Source organism: Xenopus laevis, chromosome 8L (assembly GCF_017654675.1).
Source record: "Xenopus laevis strain J_2021 chromosome 8L, Xenopus_laevis_v10.1, whole genome shotgun sequence".
Lineage (NCBI taxonomy): Eukaryota > Metazoa > Chordata > Amphibia > Anura > Pipidae > Xenopus > Xenopus laevis.
In genome coordinates, this window is record NC_054385.1 from 12363007 (window position 1) to 12388516 (window position 25510).

Genomic DNA, 25510 nt, shown 5'->3' on the forward strand with positions numbered 1-25510 from the left:
TAATAGTAAATAAAAAAAACATTTATTATAAGAAACATGGAGAAGTGTGGCACATTTATGCGGGTAGTTAGGGGATGAAAGGGGCGAACAATACAAAAATCTTGTTTGATTGAAGGAGTTGCTCACCTTTAAATTGACTTTTAGTATGATGTAGAGAGTGATATTCTGAGACAATTTGCAATTGGTTTTAATTTTCTATTACTTGTGGTTTTTGAGTTATTTAGCAGCTCTCCAGTTTGCAATTTCAGCAATCTGGTTGCTAGGGTAGAAACCATGAACTGATTTTAATAAGAGACGGGAATATGAATAGAAGAGGGCCTGAATAGAATAGAAAAGTAAGAAATAACAATAAATGTGTATGAAGCCTTACAGAGCATCTGATTTTAGATGGGATCAGTGACCCCCATTTGGAAGTTGAAAAGAAAGCAAACAATTTAAAAACTATAAAAAAAATAAAGACCAGTTGAAAAGTTGCTTAGAATTAGCTATTCTAACATACTAAAAGTTAAGGTAAAGGTGAACCACGGCCTTTAAGATCATAATATATGGTGGTTGTGTCACATGACAAAGCAGCCTGATCTCTGTCTAGTTACAGTTATAAGCATCGTCATATGTTCTTGGGTCCTAGTGTTTTAAAATTAATAGGGATGCACCGAATCCACTATTTTGAATTCGGCTCAATCCATTGCAAAAGATTCAGCCGATTAACGAACCCTAATGTGCAAATGCCAATTAGGGTTGGGAAGGCGAAAACATGTTTTACTTCCTTGTTTTGTGACAAAAAGTCACGTGATTTCCCTTCCCGCCCCTAATTTGCATATGCAAATTTGGTTCGGCTGGGCAGAAGGATTCAGCCGAATCCGAATCTTGCTGAAAAGGGCCGAATCCAGAACCGAATCCTGGATTCGGTGCATCCCTATAAAATGATATCATAATGAAAAGGCTTTTGCTATAGCTGATTTTTTACTGTAGGCAGCAACAGCAGAGCATCATCAGATACGGACACGTGTATTTTATAGTATTCTATTCATTTTACTCGCTTTTAAAACCTTTGTTGCTGCCCCCCAGTTAATTATAGTCTCTGGTCGCTCAATGTCTTCACCCCATGGTTGCAGGATGGTGCAAAGCTCTGATGGATTAAGGGTAAGACTACACAGACGTATTCGGAGCGATACAAAAACACATGCGACAGAAATAAGGTACGAGACAGAAATGTCGGATGAAGTTGCTGCGTCTGCATCGGACAGTCGTGTCGCATCGGATCAGCGCTGCAACTTCATCTGACATTTCTCTCTTACATTATTTCCGTTGCATGCCATTTGTTGCAGCGAGTCGAATTGCGCCGAAAATGTCTGTGTAGTCCTACCCTAAGGCTTCACACAGTTACCAGAGTTAGTTATCAGCTGATTTAAACACAAAAAATATAATATAGAACTTGAACTTAAATTCTTGCCTGCAATTTAATGGCACGTGGGCAAAAGTAGCAGCAATGAAATGCCCACGACCCTGTTGCATTTCTTGTCAAACCCCAGTTAAAGCTAGATACGTTTGATGATACCCTCCAAGTGGTACAAGTGGATGAGAGGATACCATTACACCCCACTGAGAAATCCCTAAACCCTGTGAGCTTTCTTGTAACTGCAGAGATGCTCCTAAATACACGTTTGTGCTTTAAATTGGTTACTGAGTGGGAATAAGTAAATAAGGCACCAGTGCATTAATAGGCCTGTAACATGGCTTTGTGCAAATCAAGCATTAGGAAGACAAACATCAACCTTTCCCATTGGGTAGGCGTGACAACACTTCTGATCCACGTCACGCGTTCGATCCTTAGCCAGCCAATGGCTGAAGACCAGAGGTAATGGAAATTTGCGTCTTAAACACCACTTCTCTCCCTTACATAACGTGGGGTTTGGGGTATTTTGAAAGTAGTGGAAAAGCAAGAAAATACCCAAGACCAGATCCAAGGAGCACTGCAATGAAGATGGCGGCATTGTAGGACATGACACAGAGCATGAGCATGTATCCCAGTACAACCTGGGCCATGTGCAGCAGGGCGACAAAAGAATGCAGGAACCACCATCTGTGAAGGGACAAAAATCAACTTTTTAGGGAGTCTGAGGGTCTCAACTTATGAGAAACCATCACAGCTTATAACCAAAATACAAGAACACTTAGCCCATGTCCTTTCTAGCTATGTTAGAGTACATATAGCCAGGATCTTGCATTGAGCCGTTCAGTTATAACAAACTGTGATTTTAAACTAAACACACAAACCTTTCACCCGGATTCAACACGGGTCAATGGCCCCTTCCCTGTACATATAGTGATCCTGTACCTGGAACTAGGCTGGATGCGCTCCACAGTCACAGACGTCGGTCTCACTGCATGTTGGTGGGGTAGGGAGGCTGGAGGCAACAAGGGATCAGAGACTATGTTTGAGCTGGACTCAGGGTCAGGGGTTGAGGATGGAGTAGGTTCATGGGCAGATCTTATAGGAAAGGTGTGCAGTGCCCGGCTGAGAAGATTGGACTTCCAGACCTTGGAGAATTCATATACGACGGTGAGGACCAGGGCAACCAGGCAGGATAGTATCAGACCTGGAAAGAGAGAGAACTTACTTACACTGTAACTGGATAGATAGATAGAGAGATAGAGAGATAGAGAGATAGAGAGATAGAGAGATAGAGAGATAGAGAGATAGAGAGATAGAGAGAGAGAGAGAGAGATAGAGAGATAGAGAGATAGAGAGATACATTTTTTTGCCAGAATTAATGGTTTGAGAGCAAGTGTCGGACTGGCCCACAGGGATACCAGGAAAACTCCCGGTGGGCCCAGGTGTCAGTGGGCCTCTTGCTTCTAATCATTTAGCCTATTTCATGGTCATTCCCTATTTATTTATGGGAAAAAGTGTGTAATGATGGAAGAATAGAGTATAGTAAGTAGATAAAAGACTAGGCAAATAAAGAGGTTGAGCGAGGGGAGGAGGAATAATAGTTTGGAAAGTGGGCCCATGGTCTAAGTTTTTCTGTTGGGCCCAGAGTCTAAGGTTTTCTGGTGGGCCCCTGGCATCCCAGTCCAACACTGTTTGATAGGGACAATAAGATGACGGATAGAGAGAGTGAGGGGCAGATAGACAGAGAGAGACAGAGAGTAAAGGATGTACAAAACCAACGTGAGTTAGAGGTGTAAAGGTGCTAAGAAAACTTATTATGTTTGGCGATATGATCACTTACCTGCCAGTGTCTGAACAGTCCAAAATTCAAAGAGCAGAGTCACATTCTCGGAAAAGACAAAGTGCATCTGTAGGAGACAAAAAAGCGATTTCAAGTTATATTGGGATGAATCCCTTTATATGGGAAGCAGACATTAAAGGGGTTGTTCCCCTTTAAATTAACTTTTAATATTATATAGGGAGTGATATTCTGAGACAACTTGCAATTGGTTTTCATTTTTTATTATTTGTGGTTTTTGAGTTATTTAGCTTTTTATTCGGCAGTTCTCCAGTTTGCAATGTGTGGTTGTTAGGGTCCAAATGACCCTAGCAACCATGCATTGATTTGAATAAGAGACTGGAATATGAATAGGAGAGGTCTGAGAAGAAGGAGGAGTAATAAAAAGTAACAATAACAATACAGTGGTAGCCTTACAGAGCATTCGTTTTTAGATGGCGTCAGTGACAATTGAAAAAAATAAACAGAATTTAAAAAAAACAAGGCCAATTGAAAAGTTGCTTAGAATTAGCCATTCTATAACATACTAAAAGTTAACTTAAAGGTGCACCACCCCTTTAAACAAGTTGTAAGTCGAGAAGGGATGGGCTGAACCAGCATTGTGACTAGTTATTGATTGCCAATAACACAAAGGCATTGTTAGGCCCAGGTAAATCAGTAGCCAATATAGATAAATAAGGCCCATATACAGTTGTCCATACACTGTCCTGTGACTAAGCCGTGCCACCCCAAATACAACTGAAAGACTAATCTGGGGAGTATCTACGTGTAGCAATGCTCAGTAGGAAAAAAAAAAGTCTTCAGCAATTGTTGCAATTAATGGGAAAGCAGAAGAAGCCAATCATAGGCAACTTACTGACAGATTAGGAGCAGCGCCTCAATAATAGCTGGAAGGCAACAGAATGGATGACGGTATTTGTGCCCTGCACCAACATGTTTTCAGGCACAGCACCCCTCCTATATCAACGGTCACCCCTCCTATATCCACAGGTCACCCCTCCTATATCAACATGTCAGTGCAACGATTTCTAACATCTCAGAGTTTCTGGGAAATTCCAATAAATCTAACAGCAATTACACTCACCGACAGCACAATCTCCATAATGGATATGGCAAATAATGCAAAGATTGCTTAGAGATATCTGTCATAGGGAGGGAATGTCATGTGGGACCTGACTGGGGAAGGGGTTAAACACTGCTCTGAGGGACCTGACTGGGGAAGGGGTTAATTATTGCTCTGAGGGACCTGACTGGGGAAGGGGTTAATTATTGCTCTGTGGGACCTGACTGGGGAAGGGTTAAACACTGCTCTGAGGGACCTGACTGGGGAAGGGGTTAATTATTGCTCTGAGGGACCTGACTGGGGAAGGGGTTTATTATTGCTCTGTGGGACCTGACTGGGGAAGGGGTTAAACACTGCTCTGAGGGACCTGACTGGGGAAGGGGTTAATTATTGCTCTGTGGGACCTGACTGGGGAAGGGGTTAATTATTGCTCTGTGGGACCTGACTGGGGAAGGGGTTAAACACTGCTCTGAGGGACCTGACTGGGGAAGGGGTTAATTATTGCTCTGAGGGACCTGACTGGGGAAGGGGTTTATTATTGCTCTGTGGGACCTGACTGGGGAAGGGGTTAATTATTGCTCTGAGGGACCTGACTGGGGAAGGGGTTTATTATTGCTCTGTGGGACCTGACTGGGGAAGGGGTTAAACACTGCTCTGAGGGACCTGACTGGGGAAGGGGTTAATTATTGCTCTGAGGGACCTGACTGGGGAAGGGGTTTATTATTGCTCTGTGGGACCTGACTGGGGAAGGGGTTAAACCCTGTTCTGTGGGACCTGACTGGGGAAGGGGTTAAACAATGCTCTGTGGGACCAGACTGGGGAAGGGGTTAATTATTGCTCTGTGGGACCTGACTGGGGAAGGGGTTAAACACTGCTCTGAGGGACCTGACTGGGGAAGGGGTTAATTATTGCTCTGAGGGACCTGACTGGGGAAGGGGTTAATTATTGCTCTGTGGGACCTGACTGGGGAAGGGGTTAATTATTGCTCTGTGGGACCTGACTGGGGAAGGGGTTAATAATTGCTCTATGGGACCAACTGGGGAAGGGGGTTAAACACTGCTCTGTGGGACCTGACTGGGGAAGGGGTTAAACACTGCTCTGTGGGACCTGACTGAGGAAGGGGTTAAACACTGCTCTGTGGGACCTGACTGGGGAAGGGGTTAAACACTGCTCTGTGGGACCTGACTGGGGAAGGGGTTAAACACTGCTCTGTGGGACCTGACTGAGGAAGGGGTTAAACACTGCTCTGTGGGACCTGACTGGGGAAGGGGTTAATTAGTGCTGTGAGGGACCTGACTGGGGAAGGGGTTAATTATTGCTCTGTGGGACCTGACTGGGGAAGGGGTTAATAATTGCTCTATGGGACCAACTGGGGAAGGGGGTTAAACACTGCTCTGAGGGACCTGACTGGGGAAGGGGTTAATTATTGCTCTGAGGGACCTGACTGGGGAAGGGGTTAATTATTGCTCTGTGGGACCTGACTGGGGAAGGGGTTAATAATTGCTCTATGGGACCAACTGGGGAAGGGGGTTAAACACTGCTCTGAGGGACCTGACTGGGGAAGGGGTTAATTATTGCTCTGAGGGACCTGACTGGGGAAGGGGTTAATTATTGCTCTGTGGGACCTGACTGGGGAAGGGGTTAATTATTGCTCTGTGGGACCTGACTGGGGAAGGGGTTAATAATTGCTCTATGGGACCAACTGGGGAAGGGGGTTAAACACTGCTCTGTGGGACCTGACTGGGGAAGGGGTTAAACACTGCTCTGTGGGACCTGACTGAGGAAGGGGTTAAACACTGCTCTGTGGGACCTGACTGGGGAAGGGGTTAAACACTGCTCTGTGGGACCTGACTGGGGAAGGGGTTAAACACTGCTCTGTGGGACCTGACTGAGGAAGGGGTTAAACACTGCTCTGTGGGACCTGACTGGGGAAGGGGTTAATTAGTGCTGTGAGGGACCTGACTGGGGAAGGGGTTAATTATTGCTCTGTGGGACCTGACTGGGGAAGGGGTTAATAATTGCTCTATGGGACCAACTGGGGAAGGGGGTTAAACACTGCTCTGAGGGACCTGACTGGGGAAGGGGTTAATTATTGCTCTGAGGGACCTGACTGGGGAAGGGGTTAATTATTGCTCTGTGGGACCTGACTGGGGAAGGGGTTAATAATTGCTCTATGGGGACCAACTGGGGAAGGGGGTTAAACACTGCTCTGAGGGACCTGACTGGGGAAGGGGTTAATTATTGCTCTGAGGGACCTGACTGGGGAAGGGGTTAATTATTGCTCTGTGGGACCTGACTGGGGAAGGGGTTAATAATTGCTCTATGGGACCAACTGGGGAAGGGGGTTAAACACTGCTCTGTGGGACCTGACTGGGGAAGGGGTTAAACACTGCTCTGTGGGACCTGACTGAGGAAGGGGTTAAACACTGCTCTGTGGGACCTGACTGGGGAAGGGGTTAAACACTGCTCTGTGGGACCTGACTGGGGAAGGGGTTAAACACTGCTCTGTGGGACCTGACTGAGGAAGGGGTTAAACACTGCTCTGTGGGACCTGACTGAGGAAGGGGTTAAACACTGCTCTGTGGGACCTGACTGGGGAAGGGGTTAATTAGTGCTGTGAGGGACCTAATTGGAAAAGAGATGAAATGCTGAAGACCAGTCACACAACGGGCAATTGTGCAGCTAATAAGTCAGTACGGGAGACACTTACCTGCATGGCACCAGCCTGGTATTCCAAGTAAATCACTGAACTCACTTCCTCAATTACCAGCTGACTGGAGGCTCCCGCTGCATGCTGGGAAGGGGGCGTGTCTGACTTCTGTTCTACTCTGGAGAAGGGGCGGGGTGAAACAGAAAGCTCTAATTGCGCTAACACTGTGTCCCATAGACTGGCGGATGCTTCACAGAAAGTCAGCTGCTAATACTGTGTGTTACCCGGTGCCCTGGCACGAAATGCCAGGAATAAAGGAGTTTGAAAAGGGGGTTAAATATCACTCAGTGGCACCTGACGGGGAAGGGGTTAACTCTGCTCAGTGATTTGCCAGCAGGTCCGGACTGAGAATTAAAATAGGCCCTGGCATTTCAGGTACACAGAGGCCCAAACAGCCCCCCACCTGCCCACTAAATACTGACTTTCTATGTGACTTCATAGCAGCCCCTCTGGCATTTGCCAGTCTGTGCCTGTTTGCCAGGAGGCGCTGCTGTAACAAAACTGTCATTTCTATTAACTATACATTTTATATTCACTCAAATCAAAGGTTTATTAAGGAAACATTTCTGTCCAAATGAAGCTGTGAGTGAATATCATGTGACCAATAAACAACATACGACTGGATCATCCCAGCACTACAATAATTGTGTTGGAAATAAATAATAGACCTCCTTTTAACGTTAGCTTTCCCTTTACTTTCACTCCGTTAAGGGCAGCTCAGCATGTGAAAGGGTTAAATGTGGATCCATTAAACGAGTTTAGGACTGACACAAAGGCCACTGCCTGACACCCCGCTGACATTGTATAACCAGACATAACCGTGTCTTGTGCACCCAAAGTTTGCTCTTATACTATAGGATGAGCTTGGTTATTTCTGAGTATTGAGTGTGCATCCCACATAACAATTAGTGGAGGGGGAGAGAGCAAGCGCAGAGGGGTGCTGGAGACGACATTCTTCTACTGTACTCATCAGGGTCGGACTGGGCCGATGGGTATCGGGAAAAAACCTGGTGGACCGGGCCCCCCGTTGCTGGCCTACTTGTGCGCTTTTGATATTTTATGCACTATTGGCATTTTATGTGGTTTTTCGCAAAATGCAGGTCTGCTCGTTTTTTTGGCATGCCGGTAATTTAGCGGTCGGAGGGGCCCCCGAGGAGGGCTCGTCGTTGTGCAGCTCGTCGTTGTGAGCGCTGAAAGCTCCAGTCCAACCCTGGAAGTCATGGCAGAGGGAAGCCCCAAGATGTTTTTTTATTTAGCTAGCTGTGAGGGTGTGGAGCTAGGGAAGGTGTAGATTGGCATAACGGGTGTAGTCACTAGGCATGCACCGAATCCCCTATTTTGTATTCGCCCGAACCCCCGAATCCTTTGAAAAAGATTTGGCCAAATACCCAACCGTCACATGGTTTCCCTCCCCACCCCTAATTTGCATATGGGATTCAGTTAGCCCCGGCAGAAGGATTCGCCTGAATCTGAATCCTGCTGAAAAAGGCCGAATCCTGGATTCGGTGCATCTCTTGTGGTCACACATGTATAGGAAATTTTATTTTTCATTGGGGCCCCATTTTACTTTCTGGCAGGGCCAACCACCCAAGGGAGCACAGGAAACAAGTATTCTAATTATTGGGGCCCCCTGGGGGAGGGCCCTACTGACAGTTGTATGGGGGGCCCATGATTACTGATGGCAGCCCTGATTCTATTGCACATGGTGGTTGATCCTTGGGTGCTGCTAGAGCAGAGCCAGGCCAGACCTACCAAAGTGTCCTAGGCAACCTGGTCGGTCACTGCGCCAACTGGTATCGTGCATATGTGAATTGCCACTAGAAGGGACGCACGATTAACGCTGACGTGCATGCGTGAATTGATGCCTGAGTCACACGGAAGCACAAATCTAGGAGAGAGGCAACCAAACTAGGGGTAGAAGGCAGGTAAGGTACATGCCTGGCGCCCCCCAGCTTTTCACACTAGGCACGTGCCTACTTCTAGTTCCGGCCCTGTGCTATAGCCCACAGGTTTGAATACATAATGAAGGGCCCAAAAGCAGGAGTCTCAGGTAATCCTGGAAAGTAATCTCACAATAAGTGGAAAGGGCTCCAATAAAATATATTTACTGTGGCAACACCTAGGGGGTTATTTATCAAAGGTCGAATTTTAGAGGTTTTTTTTTTTTTACCTCGAATGAACTCACAACTCAAATGGTTTCTAATTTCAAAATTAGGGACCTCTGCCATTGACAGGTTTTGGATGGTGGATTCGTGCTCTTTCCAGGCTCGTGGTATAATAAATCTCAAAAAACTTTTTTTTTTTTTTTAAATCAAAATTTGAATTGTGACCAAAAGAAATAAACTTGAAAACTCGAATTTTCATAGTAAACACAACTCTATCCTTAATCATTACTCCCCCCAAGTAACGATAAAAGGCAAGTACGGCGCAACTGAAGTTAGACTGCAACGGAGGGGCATTTAATCCAGAAAGTTGGATTTTTCTACAGGGCCCAATTTTACTTTTTGATTTATGTAAATCCCCTAATGTTACTTATGTCAGGGCTATGCAATACTCAGTCATAACCATTAAAGGACACATATAGCATCATTTAATAAACACTCCAATTTTGAAGAAAATAATGATAATATAAGGCGCTGGTTTTGCTTTGGGTTAAAAACGTAATTTTAACTCAAATAAAAAAAGGGTCCCTTTCTCGGCGCTCCTTATAAATCTGCCCATGTTATAAATGAGGGGTGGGTGTGTTCTTATGGTCCCTGCCAGAAGCAGGTAGGAGGGGGGACAGCCAATCAAAAAGACAGGCTTCAGTTCCCTATCAGGTCTTCAGGCTTCTTGTGGTACCCATGTCTGATGTCAACAGGAAGCAGCTGTGATTAAAGCACCTTGTGTCCTGTGTAGTCAAATAATTGAGTCACGCTTTTAGTGATATGAAACAGAGGGAACAGCTCTGTGGGTATATAATGTACTCCATGGTGTGAGCTTTTGCAAGGGCTACATAATCAGGGTCGGACTGGGGGTCCCAGGCAGTGCTGGATTTCACGGCTGGGCACCCAGAGGATCTGGCTCCCAGCCGCGTGGTCCTAGTGCCCACTGGCATACCTCCCTCCCCGTGAGCACGCATGTGCGCCAGGACCAGAGAGCTGTGCTCCCCAGTGCCCCTAATATTTTGCCGCCCTAGACCCAGGCCTTTGTGGCCTCACAACAAATCTGGCCCTGGTCCCTACTTTTGGGCCCTGACACAGTGACAAAGACAGATACCTCAGGCCCGCCCCAGCCACAAACCCCCAATCCTACCTTTTTTCTGGCCACGACCGGGGGCTGGGAGGTGGCACTAACAGCGGGTCTGGGCCAGCGGATCCCACTGGGGTTTTCACCCGGTGTCCTGCCAGCACAGTACGACCATATCTCTCCAACATTTGAATATTAAAAAAAACAGGGCAATCTATTCCACCCCAAATCCTGTCTACTTTGTGCTTATCCCTCAGTGTCGACAGGGCCGGATTTGTCTTTCCATCGCCCCTAGGCCGCGGTGTTTCTGCTCTGCACCCCCCCACGTCCTTGTGCAGAAGCGCACACACGCCTCCACAATCATGCGCACAATCTTCCCCTTGTCCCTATTTGCACCGAGGACTTGTGTGCACCAGGTAAGAGACTAGGAAATTTGGCATGCACGCAGTCCTTGGTGCTGCGGCAGGTGGTGCGGCTGGTACATTGAAATCTTGCCGTCCTAGGCCCGGGCCTGAGTGTCAGAAAACTCCCGATGGGCCCTCATGCTGCTAAACATTTGGCCAATTTCATGGCCATTGCTTATTTCTATGAGAACAAAGAGGCTAAATAGATGGCAAATGTAAGTGGTCAGCTTTTAGCTTGACTCCATTTCCCTATGCTGAAAAACAAGAGCCCTCCAGCCATATGCACTTGTAGGGAACAGATTGTAAGCTCTTCTTGGGTAGGACTTTGCACTGGCCCATGTATCTAATGTAGATAGTTCTGGTCTCATGCTGAGCAGGGGTGCGGTGTCCATAGTGATAGACTGCTCCAATAAGCAGTATCATATCATAGACCCAAACGCATTCAGGGTACTGAAGATGAAATAAGCCGGCACTTTCAAATGGATTTACATTATAGCATAGACAAAGACACAGCCTGGTTCATACCTCCCAACAATTGAAAAACAAAAAGAGGGACAAAAACGGAAAGAAAAAAAAAAGGCTGGCCACGCCCATTTATGACCACACCGCCCTAATTACTATGTCCATTTTACAAAATTATCTTAAATTGTTACAAAAGTATCCAAGTGCAGCTGCTGAGTGTTCTGAGCTCTCTGCCAAAAAGCCTCTTATTTTAATGTTCAGAAACTTTGTATTTTTTTCTGGCATCAGGAGATCAAAGAGAAAGTCAGGACATTTCAGTAAGAAACCTGGGACTGCGGGCTGAGATGTCAAAATCGGGATTGTCCCGCAGAATACTGGACAGTTGGGAGGTATGATCTGGTTTAGGCTTTGTTACACCAGCTAACAAAACTGCCACCTGCATCACATAGAGGCCCACGTCCAAAGCTTGCTCCAGGGCCAATTGAACTCAAATTAGGTCCACCTAGCTGCTGATTGGTTCCCATCCTACAGGGCAGTGTGCTAAAGACCGCAGGGCCTGGGAAAGATGGCAGCAGAAAGTGGACCAGATGGAAGGGAATATACGGGTTTTTTTAATGCCTTTTGTCAATAAATACGAGGCTTTTAAAAGCCTTTTATTTTTAGAGGCACACAAATAAATGAGCCCCACACAGTTGGGATAGATAAGACTATGACATGGGTGTAAGGGTAGGACTACATGGACATTTTCGGCGCGATCCGACGCACTGCGACAAAACACAGAAATAAGGTAAGAGATAAAAATGTCGAATGAAGTCGGATCATGGCTGCGACTTCATCAGACATTTCTCTCTTACCTTATTTCTGTCGCATGCGTTTTGTTGCAGCACGTGGGATCGCGCCAAAAACATCCATGAAGTCCTACCCTTAAACACAGCAACAATTCTTTATAGCAGCTGGCACACACCCTTTCCCTGTGTGTAGGGAGGGAAGGTAGATCTGCGTCCCAGCCCACACCATATCCCCTCCCTGTTTATTCTACTCTCCAGCCCTCACTCAGTTCCGGCTCTGCCCCTTCCAGCATTTGAGAATCAACAACCGGTCTGTCGTGCAGGAGCTTCCCCTGTCAGAACTGCCAGACACCATACTTTAAGGTAGGAGATTGGGCTTATGGATACAGAAACCATTTTAGGACATTCTCAGACAAAGTCTGTCTGTGCTGTGCAATCTCCTAAACACATAGAATGCGGCTTCTCTGGATATGTTCCTCAATCTTCCAAAAAGGCTCACTCCTCTGTCCTGGCAGCATAACTCTCTCAGATCTCCCCCTCCTGTCATGTTACAGGGGGGCCCAGGAAGTATAGGGAGCCTCATGAGGCCCTAATTTATTTACAATTTCAATGAATATTGGTAAAACAGGTCAATCTCTAGACATTTTGGGGGCCTGAAAAGTAATTTTGCTGTGGGGCCAGTAATATCTAGTTACACCACTGCGTCTCAGTTTTCCTACTTTAACCATTTCAACCCTTCCTCCCTCAGCCTTGACCCCTCATTCATCAGTAGGGTTGCCACCCTACCGGCCTTTCTATATATTTAACTTTTTTCCCTATTAATAACATTGAGATCAGTCATCATTCTTACCGACCAGACCTGTAAAATACCAGCCCTATTCATCAGCCTTATGGTCAGCCAGGCTCCTAGGGAAGATGAACTCTGAAGAACAAGGAGGCAAGGCTGACAAATGAGGATGCAGAGCTGAGGGAGGAGATAGTTCTTGTACGAGAGGCGAGGGGTTAAAGATGAGGGCTGAGAGAGGAAATAGTTATTGTACGAGAGGCGAGGGGTTAAACATGAGGGAGGAGGGCTGAGAGAGGAGATAGTTATTGTACGAGAGATGAGGGGTTTAAAGATGAGGGATGAGGGCGGAGAGCAGGAGATAGTTATTGTACGAGAGGCGAGGGGTTAAACATGAGGGACGAGGGCTGAGAGAGGAGATAGTTATTGTACGAGAGGCGAGGGGTTAAACATGAGGGACAAGGGCTGAGAGAGGAGATAATTATTGTACGAGAGGCGAGGGGTTAAACACGAGGGACGAGGGCTAAAAGAGGAGATAGTTATTGTACGAGAGGCGAGGGGTTAAACATGAGGGACGAGGGCTGAGTGAGGAGATAGTTATTGTACGAGAGGCGAGGGGTTAAACATGAGGGACAAGGGCTGAGAGAGGAGATAATTATTGTACGAGAGGCGAGGGGTTAAACACGAGGGACGAGGGCTAAAAGAGGAGATAGTTATTGTACGAGAGGCGAGGGGTTAAACATGAGGGACAAGGGCTGAGAGAGGAGATAGTTATTGTATGAGAGGCGAGGGGTTAAACATGAGGGAGGAGGGCTGAGAGAGGAGATAGTTATTGTACGAGATGCGAGGGGTTAAACAAGAGGGAGGAGGGCTGAGAGAGGAGATTGTTATTGTACGAGAGGTGAGGGGTTAAACATGAGGGACGAGGATGGAGGAAACCATGAAAGCAGGAAAGCTGAGATGTGAAGGAGGAGTAATGTGTCAGGACAGGGAAGATGTGAGAGATATGTCGCCAGGACGAGGAGTGAATAAAGACTTATTTGTAGGGTGAGAAATATACCAAGTGAAGCTGCATTATGTGTGCTTAGGAGACGGCATCGCTGACTGACTTTGGCGGAGGATGTCCTAAAATGGTTTCCGTAACATGGAAACCATTTTGGGACATCCTCTCCAGAAATGTGAGTATGGCATGGGGTGTGGATTGTACCTCCCCTCAGTCTTACTTTTATAGTCTGGTGTCACATGCTCCCCCTCCCTCCCTCATGCTCCCCCCTCTCTCCACTTTACTCCCTCAGTATAAGCTGTCTGTCTTTCATTCCCTTTCCTGACAAGATTTAAATGATGAAAATGTAATGAAACCTTTAATTAAACACAACCCCAATGCTAAATGCAACGCGTCCCATGTCCTTGTCTGTAAACAGCTGTCCCATATCACCACTTTATGTCAAGCCTGTACATAGAGTTTTCCATAAGCCTCGCTACATTTTTTTGCGGTTGTGTAAACTCCTTTCAGCAAATGATAATAATAGTATTGGTTGTGTGCACTTGCATTGCGCTCCCTACCATCAGCATTAAGCACAAAACAAAAACTTTGGTACCATGTTAGCTAATAGCAAAAAGAACAACAGATAATAACAAAAAGTATTGTAGAAGTGATACCTACATTGGCTAACAATAAAAATCCAGTGCAAGCTTTTGGAGCACCAAGGCCCCTTTGTCAGGCAAAATACAAAGGAAAGCTGGAAAGGCACAGCATATTAAGGACCCCATAAACGGGCCGATAAAAGCTGTCGACAGGCCAAGTCAGCAGCTTATTGTCTCGTGTGTGGGGCCATCCGACGGGTGTCCCCGATCGATATCTGTCCGAAAGTCGGGCAGATGCCGATCGGGCAGGGTAAAAAATCCTGTTGGATCGCGGCCGCATCTTTTAGCTGATGCAGTCCCACGATCCAACTAACTGTTTGGCCTCCATTCTGATCCACGATCAGATCAGCCCGATATCGGCCACTTCAATGTGGGCATATCGGGGAGAGATCCGCCTTTAGATCAGTGAAAGTTATTCACGGGCAATAAGTCACAGACAGACAGATATAAATTGTACATATAATAAAATGAATTAGGGTGGGTGGTAAATATACAAGGACCAATGTTCCCTCTAAATCCTTCTTGCCTATGTGCGCAAAAATATTTCGTGTGCACTTTTTAAACTTGTGTGAGCATTTTTAAAAATTGCTCAGAATAAATGCAAAATGTTGTGCATTCACACAAATGTCTTTGTGCGCTTTAAAATTTGTGTGTGCGTGCCCAATCCTACACCTTAAGGTGGCCATAGACACACAGATAATATCGTACCAAAAAATTTTCGTACAATATTCGGTGCGTGTGGATGGTGGGAGATGAGCTGACTGATATCAGCAGAAGATTTGGATATCAGTCGGCTCATCGATCACGCTCCTTTGAAGGCACCCAAACATCAGCCATTGTGAATTCTGAATTGTCAGATACAGGTAGAATTCTATTGATTCAGCTCTACGCGTGTATATTGAAACTTATGATCTTTCCTGGAAACATCTTAGCCAAGAAAGATCGTAGTTGTTACGTCTATGGCCACCTTTAGAGGGAACATTGTGCAGGAGTCTGGATTCAGTCAGTTCCCATAGTGTGGATACAACCAGAAAAAAACATGGAATAAACGTTGTTTTTACTTCAACGGCTGGCCCAGGGAGTGCGTGCATGTTTTTTCTGGTTGTATCCTCACCTCAAGCTACGGGTTTGGGGCACGGCACCCGAGCCAACTGCCGTCCTTGGTGAGTGCGATAGAAGCCGATATTATTTTCATCTTACACAGTGCATAAATTGAATCCGGACCTGGGGTTTTACACCCAGGTCATTTTCTCCATCGGGTGAGCTACAGTTTAACTTAAGATTGCAGTCAATTTTATTATTGGAAGATTTATGGTTCCGTGCTACTCATTACTTGATCAGTCTTGGATAGTTTAAGGATTAGAGCCGGCTGTATACATTTATCAGTTCAGTGTGCCATGAGACCTGACCCTAAATTAAGACCCGTCTTAATGTGTTGAATAACTCCATACATCTGAATTCATAGATTCCTTTCCTGTTCACTTTTAAAGTTCCCTTTTAAAACGAAGACCTTCGTGTTCTGTCGACTGTGATTTTGTTTGCAGAAGTGTTGCGCCACTGGTGTATCACATGATTTGGTCTTGATCTATATACTGTAAATAGGTTAAGGGCCTGGTGTTGCGGGAAGCCAGGGAATTTTCCTCTGACTGGGCCATAAACAGATTGGCACAGTGAGGTGTCATTAGCACATCCCATCTGTTGGAGGTTTCTTAAAGGGGCTGTTCACCTTCCAAACACTTTTTCAGTTCGATTGTTTTCAAATTGTTCACCAGAAATAAAGACTTTCTCCAATTAACTTTCCCTTTTTTAACCATTTTTCCGAAATCTAAGTTTAAAGTTGAATGTCTCTGGTGTTTGAGTCTGGCAGCTCAGTAATTCAGGTGCAGATTCTGCGCTGTTACAATTGTGTAACATTTAGTTGATACATTTCTCAGCAGCATCTCTGGTATTAGTAACTATTGTATCAATTCTAACAGCTGCCTGTAATGAAACTCAGGGATTCAGCTCAGCAGGGACAAAGATAAGGAATGTATCAACTAAATGTATCCATTTAGAACAGTTCACAGGGTCGGTGACCTCCCTACCAGAGCTGCTTTAAAAGGTGAAAAATGACACTTTACACTTGAATATTAGAAAATAAAAATTAATTAGAAAAAGTCTTTATTTCTGATGAACTATCTGAAACCAACTGAACTGAAAAAGCTGACCACTGGCTGTTCACCTTTAGGGTCTGGCCACACGGGCAGATTCGGGGAGATTAGTCGCCAGGCTAAAATGAAAAATCACCTGGGGGCAGGCACACGGAACGCTTCATTTTCCGAAGTCCCGAAGTTTCCTTGTGAGGCAATTACGGGCGACTTCGGAAAACGAAGCACTCAGTGTGCCTGCCCTCACATTTTAGTCGTCGGAAGGCAGATCGGGGGGAAATTAGTCGCCGTGAATAAGAGGAGATTTGTCACCTGACGACTAATCTCCCCGAATCTGCCCATGTGGCCAGACCCTTAAATTAACTTTTAGTATGATGTAAAGATGGATATTATGGGATAATTTGCAGTTGATTTTCATTTTTTATTATTTGTGGTTTTTGAGTTACTTTTTATTCAGCAGCTCTCCAGTTTGCAAATTCAGCAATATGGTTGCTAGGGTCCAAATTCCCCTAGCAACCATGCAGTGATATCAATACAAGACTGGAATATGAATAGGAGAGGCCAGAATAGAAAGATGAGTAATAAAAAGTATAGAAAACAAATAATGAAGACCAACTGCAAAGTTGCTTACAATTGGCCATTCTGTAACATACTAAAAAGTTAACTTAAAGGTGAACCACCCCTTTAAGGTTATGCAGTTGGCATTTCTGACATCTTTTCACCACCCACTGGTAGAGATCAACAAAATGTACAGTGCATTTCCCTAAATATACAAGAGGCCCCGAAAATAAACTCTCTCTCATGCTTTAAAGGACAAGGAATGAGCATTTGTGTTTTTTCCTTTCATTGCAGGACTGCCCAAAATGGAAAATTATAAACGCATGAGCGACGATGAGCTTATTGAAACGCTGCAGAAATGCAACATTACACACGGGCCTATTGTCGGTACGTCATAAATTAGGGATGCACTCAATCTACTTTTTGGTATTCGGCCGCATCCCCCCTTCTCCGTGAAAGATTTGGCCGAGTACCGAACCAAATCCTAATTTGTAAATTAAGGGCAGGAAAGGAAGACGTGGAAAAACATTTATTTTTACTGTATTGTGACAGAAAGTCATGTGATTTCCCTTTCCTCCCCTAATTTACGTCTGCAAATTAGGATTCGGATCGGCCAAATCCGAATCCTGCTGAAAAAGGCTGAATACCCAACCAAATCCTGGATTGGGTCCATCCCTACATGAAATATAATATTACATTGAGGCTACCTACATATATGTAATAGACGTGACATAAAGTTATTCCATAGCGCATATATATATATATATCCATTGCTGGTTATATATATATATATATATATATATATATATATATATATATATATATATATATATATATATATATATATATATAGGTATATATTATATATATTTCCATATGTTAAATTATAGTTTCTTTTTCCTGGGAGGGTTCAGAGGAAATGAAGATAGACGTTTACAAACCACAAGAAGTGACTTTGCTACAACGTATCCTAAAAACTGCCGCGCGGGTTGGTTAATGTCATGTATCCAGTGCAGTGGGGTTTTTTGTTTTTTTTTGGGAAAAACACTTGTTTGTTTCACTTACTGAACGGCTCTCATTGTAACATTTTGTATGCAACGCCTTCTAGGTACGACTCGGACTTTATATGAAAAGAAACTTTATGAGTATGAACGCAGCAAAACTAGGAATCAGTATCCTCTAGGTAAGCTGGATGCAAGTTCAGTAATATGTTTGCCATATGCAGGTCTGGACTGGGAATCAAATTAGGTCCTGGCATTTTAGGTATGCAGAGGCCCAAACAGTCCAATAAATAGTGTCTGTCTATGGCATCTTACAGCAGCCCCTCTGGCATTTGCCAGAACCCACAGTTTGCCAGTCCGGGCCTGGCCATGTGTGATATTGTATATAATATGGACATAAAGTCAATACAAATGCCAATGTGTTATACTTACCTTAGGGCCAGTGATTCTGTTCCCTGAAGAGTCCACTAGCCCAGGGTACAATGCCATTTGAGCAGTGCGCTACCATCATCACAGATATTCCAAGGATGCTTTGTGCTGCCTTGAATAGCATGCATGCTCAGTAAAGTACAAATCGGATTATTCAGGGTTGTTTTGCCTTCTTCTTCTGACACTTTGCAGCTTTCAAATGGGGGTCACTGACCCTATCTAAAAAAACAAATGCTCTGTAAGGCTACGAGTGTATTGTTATTGCTATTCATCTTTCTACTCAGGCCTCTTCTATTCACATTCCAGTCTCTTAGTCAAACCAATGCATGGTTGCTAGGATAATTTGGACACTAGCAACCGGATTGCTGAAATTGCAAACCGGAGAGCTGCTGAATAAAAAGCAAAATAACTAAAAAACCACAAATAAAAAATGAAAACCAATATATCACTCTCTACATCATACTAAAAGTTAATTTAAAGGCAAATATTTGACTAATCTTACAAATATGGACAATGGGGCAGGGAGGCTAGAGCCTAACGAATTTCGTGGCAATAAATAAATACTTTCTTAGAGGCCTAATGCTTTTGGCACCCTTCCAGTGAGTTTGCATTAACTTGTCCTCTAAATGGAAAACAAAAATACTTTTAAGATATTTAAAGGGGGATATTATTATTTATTTTTAACATGTATGTTGAGAGTGCCTACATACTGCTCAGCGCTGATGTTGCCCTATACTAGAGATACTAGTACTGTCAGGTCATTCACTACTGCACTTTCCTTTTTATGGTCGTTTGCATGTCAATCATTTGATTGGCCAAATCACGTCTATTGTTAACAGTCAGTCGCATCAAGGACAAGTATATGATGCCTTAGGAAAGTGAACACACAGCAATGCAAGATGGGTTAATAGTCCTTTACAGCATCTGACATAATCCAGCATCTCTGACCAGGCCAGGGGGTCAGGGACCCCATCCAGTAGGGAGATCTATTGATCTTCAATAATACTGCAGAACAGGGTATATACTTTACAAACAGTGCATTTTTTTAAACGGCAATCCAATTAAAATATTTAAACTTAATTCAGTATAGGTGATAGGTATAGTTTTGCTTTGATTTCTGGTGTAAAACTAACATTGATTGCACTTAATCACAGTCAAATGTACAAGGCTTAGCCATGCTTGTGGCATCTGATCATGATCTGTTCTTAAGCTTCAGATTTTCTGTTCTCAGGTTCCTACGAGAGCAAAACACACTACAGAAACAGAGCGAACGAAGAGGACTTGGGTAGGAAAATCACTTATACATTTATATTTCTAATGAACAAACTGACTCTTATTGACTGTATTCTTCACAGTAGATGTTTGCAGCTATATATTATAGTCTAATTTCTAAAAGGCCCCATTCTTTGAGGGTGTCAGTAAACATTAAAGGCTTCACAATCAAAAGTATCCATGCACCGTGATCGAATATCACATCCCCAGACCAAAGGTATCTATGTGAAGTTACCCCTCTCTTTGCTGTCAGAGTCCAACTGGGCCGGTGAGACACAGGGAAAGCCAGAGGGGGGTTGCAGCTGAAGAGTGGGGGAGGGCCTGGCCAACGAGTCTTTGCCGCAGGATTCCCCAATCTGACCCTGTTTGCTGCTATAACAGCCCCTACGGTTCTGGGAAGGTTCCCACTAAGAGTCAGGCCACACTGGGCGTTTTTGGGAGATTTGGTAGCTTGGCGACTAATTGCCTCACTCTGCGCCGGCTAAAATGAAAAAACCCCGGCGCTAATCACACGCGGTGATTCGTTTTCTGAAGTCGTCTGAAATTTCCTCGTGAGGCAACTTCTGGTGACTTCAGAAAACGAATCGCCGCATGTGATTAGAGCCAGCGTTTAAAAACGAGGCGATTAGTCACCAGGCGACCAAACCTCCCTAAAACGCCCACTGTGGCCTGAACCTAAATGTTGGAACACTATCAGTGGGATTTGCTTCCATTCACTGCAAGAGCATTAGTGAAGTTGGGCGCTGATGTTGGGGGATGAGGCCAGGTTCATTATTTCATTATAAATCAATCAATCAAATTTAAATAGCACATATTTTTCTTTTAACAGAGGATGAGGATTTTTACGTAGAGAAAACCGTTACCAGAACCTACCAATATCCCCAAGCACGATCACGAGTAAGCAATGTATTAGCAGCATTTTATATGATAGGTGTTCTTTCACTTGCAAAGTGTCAAAATGTGTGAAAATGTACAAATGTTCTGTAAAGGCCATGCGCAGGGTCGGACTGGCCCATCGGGACACCGGGAAAAAACCTGATGGGCCCGACCCTCATGGGCCAGACCCCCTCTCCCGATGTTCGGCTTTTCCAAACAAATATATTTTCAGAGCAGCGCTATCTGCGCATGCGCGCCGAGGGGGCACCGTTTGCGCAGAGCGGCACCTTCGGCGCATCACAGTAGGGGGGCCTGAGGGGGCACTGGACAGCAGTCCCAATGGGCCCCGGGCCCCCCAGTCTGACCCTGGCCATGCAGACGGCCCACCACTCTCCTCACAGCTTGCTCTGGAGCCTTAGAGGGAGGAGGTTCAGTTTGGACAGTCATAGCACTGAACATAAACTTATTTCAGCTTTGCTTTGTATAATGCCAATAAATACTTATTGTCCAATTATGCGTGAGGAGGGGAGAACCACATGCATAATTGGCCAATACTTATATGTATATATACATACCATTAACATTGTACTGCACAGTATCTCATTCATTTTCTTTGCCAATTAAATGATCTCCGTACTCTTTTCTTTTTTCCTCACACAGGTCACCTTTGATCAGCTTGAGCGAGAGTGAGTATTGCCAAATGCCTGCTTTGAGAAATGTTGTATTATGTTACTTTCATGGTATTAGAATAATATGAACACTAGGGATCACGTTTTAACCATTTAAAGTTGGTTTTGAAGTTATTAGACTATGTAGATAAACCCATGTTCGCTGTTAATGTGCACATCTCAGATTTATTTGCCCACTAACAATTATCATCCCAGCGTTCCTCTTCTTTAAAAAAGCATGCCAGCCTGGAGTAGCTTTCTGCAGGGAGAGCTGCTGCCATATTTCCCCCCCACACACACACACACACATACTTCCAAGACATCCCCTCTTGAGACTAGCTGCATGTATAGTACAGAATGAGTAATAAAAGTCGATTACTGCTCATGAACTAAGTCTGACTACGGTGAAGAGAATGCCTGGGAAGCTGGGGAAATATGGCAGATGCTTGCACTTTAGCTTCACTAGGGGGTTGCCAATCAGATTGCATATCTGTGTTCTGCACCTCTTGCCAGCTTAAAAGGCAGCCCCGTCTTTATCTACATCACTCCCTAATACTCTGCTGATTCTGGCAAGTGCCAGAGGGGCTGCTGTAAAATGCCATAGACAGTTACTGTTTATTATTGTGCCTGTGGGGGGGAGGGATTGTTTGGGCCAATGTGTACCTGAAATGCCAGGGCCGATTTTGAATCCCAGGCCAAATCTGCCTGTGCTCCCTAAGTCATGAGTCTAAATGATGCACAATTTATGGGATGGGTTGGGGTCATAATTGCCTACACACTACCTCCAGCCCACATCTCATGAATACAGCTCTGCCAAACACTGCTAGCACTGTATTCATAGGAAAAGCACAAGGTCCTGGAGTGATCTGTGCTCAATGGGAATTGACGGTGGTACGAAGTGCCTTAACAAGGTCAGCTTCCCACCTGTAAATGATGCCTAGTATCTCTGCAGGGCCAAGCCAGACCGGCTGGGCACCCTAGGCAACCCAACCGGTAAGACGGAGAGAGAGACAGAGGGGAGGGAGGGGTGATCGATGGAGAGGAAGGAGGGAGGGGACAGAGATGGAGGGGAGAGGAGGGAGAGGACAGCGACGGAGTGGAGAGGAGGGAGGGGACAGTGATGGAGGAGAGGGAGGGGACAGCGATGGATAGGAGAGGAGGGTGGGGACAGCGACGGAGGGGAGGTTGACAGGAGGGAGGGGAGAGCGACAGAGGGGTAGGCAGCAGAGGGAAGGAAGGGGAGTAAGACTTGAGGGGTGTGGACTAGGGGTAGGTAGAAGACAATTTTATAGGTAGCTGTCCAGCACCCCCCCCTATCATTGCGTCCTAAGCAACTGCCTCTTCTGCCTACCCCTAGTTCTGGCCCTGGTGCAAATAGTATTTCATACTTAGTCTTGGATATTCTGCCTAGCCTTGACATGTACTGACTATTTTCAATTGCAGACCACTCTATAAAGAAAACACGTACCAGCCCATATCCCAGATGCGCCAAATGGGGACAACACAGAGGGTGGAGCCTCGCAGGCCGATCCATGTGAAGCAGAACGAAGAGAACCCCAGCAAGAGATACTTCCCAGTGTGGCTGCAGATTCTCTTCCTGTTCCTGTTCGTTGGTTTCCTGGCCGCTCTTTACTTCCTGCAGGAACCCGACGACAATCCATTCATGCTGGAGAGTAACTGATCAAATCTGCGTTAGTGGTGTACGATCTACCAGCAATACAGTATGCTTCAAGGCAGGGCTGTCCATCTTCAGCCTCAAAGGCTTTAATGGGGCAGTATCCACCTGTGTTCTACATGAGCTGAAAATGTAGTCTGCCTATTGGGTTTCACTAAAAAAAAAAAAAAATTATATATATATATATATATCACATTCTAATCTATACTATATAAAAGTACTTTCAATTCTGCACTGACCTGCTTAAGAAAGACGTTTCTTACTCAAATCAATTGGCAAAACATATGTAAAGCTCTATTGATTGGCCTCATGTGGAACAATGGTGTGTTATTGCGTATTAAATAAAATGTATTGGGTTTGCCCTCTACTATGGACAAGTCAGTGAATGGTTTAAAATAGCAGAGGAGAGATTTATTTAAATATTGGCTTTTTTTTCGGAGTTGGACAGCCCAGGGTAGATCCCTGTGTGAGTGTTGTAGTGCTCAGTTGTGCAGATATGGAATATGAATGGGATAAGATCCCATTTTTAATTTAGTTTAATGGAAATACCCCCCAGTGACTTCAAGTTAACTTCTCCTTTAAACAGTGCAGAGATCCTAATGGTCTTTCACTGCCTCTTATTACTAGTGATGGGTGAATCTGTCAATTTTGACGCGGGTGACAATTTTTATACGTGCGACTATTTTGTCCAAATGCATTAAAGTCAATGGGCGTCCGAATAATTTTGACGCGTGACAATTTTTTTATTGTGAATTTTTGCCGCAGTTTCACAAAAACATTAGTGGCCGGCGAAAAGTGGAAATTCGCAGCAAATCCATGGCTGCTTAATAAATTTGCCTCATCACAAAAAATTGGTTTTTTTAATGGAAACACGGTCAGATTAGTCTCCCGGCAACAAATCTTCTTCGGGGTGACTAATCTCCCCGAACTGCCTTCCCGCCGGCTTGAATGAAAATCGCATTATTTATATGTGCTCCGGCCTTTCTGGGGCAAAATGTTACTTTTAAATAAGACTACCACAGGAATGCGCTTTACAGTGAATGATATAAGTTTTTATACTGTGTTTTAGTGATCCCGCTGGGCTTCCGTCCTTTCTGAATTACAGCTAAATGACAAACACACAAATAAAAATACACTTTCACTGTACCTCACTGACATTTTAACAGGCCTATTGTGTAACGAAGTTTAGTGGCATCTTAGAACATAATCACATTTTAATTTAAATAGGGCACTCGTTGTTGTCAGTGCCCAAGTATAGTTATATCTATTCTTTACATAGACTATAAAGTGCAGGGGCTGAGTGTATTGTGTGTCTATGACTGCACATTGACATTTTCACATGTTGGGGGGGGAATAGGCTGTCTTTTGTACTAGCAGGGCTGGGGCAAAATATAACATGCTTAGGTAGTTGGATGTATTGCAGGGCCATCTTGAATTGCAATTGTCAGGGCCTGGTCACTCTTCGGAAACCAAAAAATAAAAAAGTAGTTTTGGTGGGAGCTACCATATTAGCTAAAGCCATTTCCTAAGACAGCACCATGTATTAATGCCACTAGATGGCGATGTTTCATCTTCTAAGTGTTATTCAGTTATTGAACTACAACCTTCCACACCTACTATAACTGACATAGTCAAAAGACTACAGGAGATGATTAACCTGCGCAGGCTGGAAATATTGAAACTCCTACTTTATATCGTGAATAAAGTACCCCCCTTGTATAATAAGGATATTATAAGTTACTGAGGAGTGACATGACCGTATAAAAGCTTTTTATACAGGTCATAGGGGACTTCTAATATCCTCATATTTTGCAACTGGGGGTACTTTATTTATCATAATACACAAGTTTCAGAGAGTCTTGTGACCGAAATGACATCACTAAGCTCCGATTATAACCGATGACATCACAGAGCACCGTTTATAAGGATATCGTTTAGAGAATATTCATGGTTCTTGTGTATTATATATTTATAAGTAAAGAAGGAAGCCTTTGCACAAATAAACATAAATACCAGTGATACAGAGTTCATCTTATATACAATATTATATATATATATATATATATATATATATATATATATATATATATATATATATATATATATATATATATATATATATATATATATATATATATATATAGGTATTATGCATTACCAGTAATTATTGGCATTTCCCAGGGGAGCACTGTAGCTCTCAATATAGATACAGAGGAGCGGCTCATTCCCAGCTGGACAATAATAATAATAATAAGCTTTTGTTAAAGAACCACTTGTTACCAGCACTTATAGTGTGAGATATTGTTTATATGTTTGCAGTGAAATGTATGCCTGTGAGCAGGGAGCTCTTCCATGTTTTAGACTATTTTTTAATCAATTAAATGGGTTTTTTTGTGGTTTCCATCTTTTGTGTTTTCTTACCTGGCACATGTGGCAGAAAAGGAAGAAAAAAATCACGGGAGGGGGCGCTACATTTGCATTTAAATAGGGGTGGCTGGCTCACCTTTAAGTGTGTTATAGAATAGACATATCCTAGCAACTTTTCAATTGGTGCTTTTATTTTTTATA

General features: G+C 44.2%; 2 protein-coding genes across 4 annotated transcripts; one reads left to right on the forward strand and one right to left on the reverse strand.

Annotated features, from left to right (window-relative positions):
* LOC121397100 (probable low affinity copper uptake protein 2) lies at nucleotides 1–7395 on the reverse strand. 2 transcript variants are annotated; one of them, XM_041573241.1, is made up of 4 exons: nucleotides 7007–7395; nucleotides 3237–3303; nucleotides 2339–2600; nucleotides 1–2083 (listed from the first exon to the last, which is right to left on the reverse strand). In XM_041573241.1, the coding sequence occupies exons 1-4, from the start codon at nucleotides 7010–7012 to the stop codon at nucleotides 1897–1899; spliced, it is 522 nt and encodes a 173-aa protein (XP_041429175.1). In that variant the 5' UTR covers nucleotides 7013–7395; the 3' UTR covers nucleotides 1–1896. The 2 variants fall into 2 exon arrangements, with proteins under 2 accessions (XP_041429175.1, XP_041429174.1); XM_041573240.1 differs by lacking the exon at nucleotides 7007–7395 and adding an exon at nucleotides 4318–4350.
* Nucleotides 7396–12210: 4815 nt separating this feature from the next.
* emd.L (emerin L homeolog) lies at nucleotides 12211–24293 on the forward strand. Of its 2 annotated transcripts, none has more exon segments than NM_001095612.3 (7): nucleotides 12211–12251; nucleotides 17316–17408; nucleotides 18130–18204; nucleotides 19683–19736; nucleotides 20553–20620; nucleotides 21260–21285; nucleotides 22711–24293. In NM_001095612.3, coding segments are annotated over 6 exon segments (543 nt in total). In that variant the 5' UTR covers nucleotides 12211–12251; nucleotides 17316–17326; the 3' UTR covers nucleotides 22949–24293.
* The last annotated feature ends 1217 nt before the right edge of the window (nucleotides 24294–25510 follow it).